The sequence below is a fragment of the Ceratotherium simum genome, chromosome 34, assembly GCF_057802395.1.
Source record: "Ceratotherium simum simum isolate JZ-2026a chromosome 34, ASM5780239v1, whole genome shotgun sequence".
NCBI classification, from domain to species: domain Eukaryota; kingdom Metazoa; phylum Chordata; class Mammalia; order Perissodactyla; family Rhinocerotidae; genus Ceratotherium; species Ceratotherium simum.
In genome coordinates this window covers 18,487,100-18,490,812 of record NC_141933.1, presented here as the reverse complement: position 1 = coordinate 18,490,812, position 3,713 = coordinate 18,487,100, and the positions used below count along the sequence as shown (strand labels likewise).

At 39.7% G+C, this 3,713-nt stretch overlaps 1 protein-coding gene across 1 annotated transcript; it reads left to right on the top strand.

Annotated features, from left to right (window-relative positions):
- Window positions 1-987, top strand: LOC101394794 (olfactory receptor 4C46-like). The gene has a single exon (XM_004443465.3). The coding sequence runs from the start codon at window positions 7-9 to the stop codon at window positions 985-987; it is 981 nt and encodes a 326-aa protein (XP_004443522.3). The 5' UTR covers window positions 1-6.
- Window positions 988-3,713: the final 2,726 nt, after the last annotated feature.

Genomic DNA, 3,713 nt, shown 5'->3' with positions numbered 1-3,713 from the left:
GCATTAATGAACATTGTTTTCTTTTCAGGTAATGGAATTAACCTTCCCATGAAACACATGGAGAACAGGAACAATGTGACAGAGTTTGTTCTACTGGGGCTCACAGAGAATCCAAAGATGCAGAAAATCATATTTGCTGTGTTTTTTCTCATCTACATCATCACTGTGGTAGGAAATGTGCTCATCGTGGTCACCATCACCGCCAGCCCATTATCAGGGTCTCCCATGTACTTTTTCCTGGCCTATCTCTCCTTTATTGATGCCTGTTTTCCCTCTGTCAGTACCCTCAAACAGATCATAGATACACTCCATGAAAAGAAGACCATCCTATTCAATGAATGCATGACCCAAATATTCGGGGAACATCTTTTTGGAGGTGCTGAGAGCATCCTGCTCACTGTGATGGCCTATGACCGCTATGTGGCCATCTGCAAGCCCTTGCACTACACAATTATAATGAATTGGCGGGTGTGTTTCTTGCTAGTGGGAGTGGTGTGGGTGGGAGGCTTTGTTCACGCAACCATACAGATCCTCTTCATCTTCCGATTACCCTTCTGTGGCCCTAACGTCATAGATCACTTTATATGTGATCTGAATCCTTTGCTCAATCTTGCCTGCACTGATACCCACACTCTAGGGTTCTTTGTTGCTGCCAACAGTGGGTTCATCTGCCTGTTAAACTTCCTCCTCTTGATGGTCTCCTATGTGGTCATCCTGAACTCCCTAAGGACCTATAGCTTGGAGGCAAGGCGCAAAGCCCTCTCCACCTGTGTCTCCCATATCACAGTGGTCGTCTTATTCTTTGTCCCCTGCATATTTGTGTACATGAGACCCGTAGCTACTTTATCAATTGATAAAGCAGTTGCTGTATCCTACAATATCATAACTCCCATGTTAAATCCCTTAATCTATACCTTGAGAAATGCCCAGATGAAAAATGCCATTAGGAGATTGTGTAGTAGCAAAGTGTTTTCAGGTGAGAAATAAATGTGCTTGGATATCAACATTGATTCAACAAAGGCGAGGGTCAAAAGGACATTGTAGATGATCTCAGCAAGGTAAACTTATGGAATAAAGAAGAAAATTAACAGCTATGAATCATAGCTTCTGCATTGAGTGGGGCAGAAATGAGTGCAAGAAAAGAGAGAAAAATATAACCCAGGACCATTCTTTCCATATTTAGAAAATTCTACCAAATTATAATTTAGATTTACCACCTTCAACCATTCACAGGCTTTCTAATAACAAATTAAAGAAATAACAGAATATATTGTTATTGTGCAGTAATTGCTGTAACAATCCAAGGAGGTAAGCACTGCTACCATCACCATTTTACAGGAGAGGAAACTGACAGAAAGGGGAAGGTATTAAAACAGATATATTGGAAAGCCAGTAACCAGAATTGGCTGATTTCCCAGATCATGCCCTTAACTGCTGTTAACTATCAGGCTATATGAGAGAAAGATCAGATAATTATACTGTTACCATTTATTCAGCCAGGACTGTGCTGGACACAAAGTATGTATTAGTTCATTACCTATCACTGAAAATCTAATAATTTTTCACTAATAGCTGTGCTTGGCTTTATATATCACAATTGATTGTCATATGTTTCCTGTAACATTACCGTATGTAACTACTTTAGGGCTATAAAAGCTTTAACCTCTAAGGGATAGGTAGTGAAGATTATACCATGTTTCCAAATTTCCTTGTAGGCTTCAGAACCATTTTGTATTGCTCATATCACCCAGCTTATACTGATAACCCATCAGAAAGAGTAGTGATTCAAATAAAAGAATATTTTGATGTCAGACAGGAATTTTTACTTATTAAATATACAATCATCTTCTATAATGTATTTGCCTGCTATATAACAATACCTTTACAAGGTCTCACAATGTCTGGTGCACAAAAAATATTGATTGACTGAGTGAAAGTATAAAGGAAAGTGAATAACATCAATAAATGATGAGCAAAAAAGTAGTACTAGAGCCTAGGGAATTCTTTCCTACTTTTATCTGATTCAACTCTAAGTAGAGAATTATGCCTAGAACCCTTGGGGGAACTACAGTTTGTTTTTACTCTTGCTTAAACTGAGGATGAGAAAGAAATTGAAACTATAATTCTCAGCATATTAGCAAATAGTTTACCTTGATGTTCTCCCTGCTCTAAGAATTTATTACCTTATTAATATGAGCTATTTTTTATATTCTCTGTTAATCAGTATACTTTTTGGTAACATTTCATTATTGAAAGCTGTTTTTAAAAATATGTTGGTCCAGGGCCAGCCCCGTGGCTCAGTGGTTAAGTGCGCGTGCTCAGCTGCTGGCGGCCCGGGTTCGGATCCTGGGCGCGCACCGACGCACTGCTTCTCCGGCCATGCTGAGTCCGCGTCCCACATACAGCAACTAGAAGGATGTGCAGCTATGACATATAACTATCTACTGGGTCTTTGGGGGGAAAAGAATAAATAAATAAAATCTTTAAAAAAAAAAAAGAATTAAAAAAAAAATATGTTGGTCCATATATACCCAAAGCAACTTCAGGATAAATATATTCCATTCATTCCTCCATCCTTCATTCATTAATGTCCCTCTAACCTGGTAAAAAATCCTGCAGAAAAAGATATATATCCTAAATTTTATGATTTTAAGATACCCTGGCACCCTGGGAAAAGATGTACAATCAATCTCTAGATAAACGTTACATAATGGATAATCTACTCTTTATACACCACAATGAAAATGTTTGAGGTGATGCAAAGATGCCTGGCTCCCAGTTTCTATCCTAGTTCATTTGAAGAACTGAGTAATTACCTGAATAATTAAAGAACTGCACTGAGGAACTAAACAGTTTAATATAGTTCAAGAAATGTCCCAAGGCAGAATACACTGAGCTAATAAATGAATAATAGAGGTAATGAGCACTGTGGTTCAGAGGAGAATGAGATTGATGGCAGTAGTGGCAGTGATTTGGGAGTCATGATGGTGGGGGGGTCCAGAATGGGTCTTAAGAATGGATAAAATCTGGGTGGGCAGAGGGAGTGTATTGGGGAGGGGAAGTTAAAAGAAATTGTTACTAAAAATCCTTCAGTCTTTTCCTTTGCTCTCAGGATAAATGTCCAACTCTGTGTTCATTTCTTCAATCAACAAATACTTCTCAGGCACCTACTGCACTTGGAGTTATTGCAGACATGGCCTCTGCTTTCATGTGCTCATAGGCTGATGGAGAAGCCCAAAATGGAAAGAGGGCTTGTGTGATGATATTTCTGAAAGGGAAAGTAGAGGGGCTAACGGATCATGTGACGTGGGAGAGTACTTAATATGGAGATGAGAGAGGAGGAGGCTGTTTAGTAGCTCTGTAATAGCATCTAACATACATGGAGTCAGTTCACTTTTACAGAGAAGTGGTGGCAATTATGGAGGGTGGCTGACTTAGGCTGCTGGATAAAGGGTAGAAATTTGTAGCTTTGGTATAATGAGTGAGCTATCACAGGGCAGGCAGAGTTGGCTCATGTGAAGTAGGTGAAGTTCACGGACATCTGTTATTTCTGCCTGCTCAGCATCCCTGCCCCTGCTTCTAGTTATAGCATTCCAGTTCTTCCTGGCGAACCACCTCTCCTTGACCTTGGTTCGTGTGGTTTGGGTGAAGCTGCTACGGTGTGATTGAAGGCTAAGAAGTGAGCAGATGTGAACTGGAGCAAATTATTAAAC

Bases quoted from the DNA above. Each gene is read 5' to 3' on its own strand.
- LOC101394794 (XM_004443465.3), top strand. From the start codon at position 7: ATGAACATTGTTTTCTTTTCAGGTAATGGAATTAACCTTCCCATGAAA.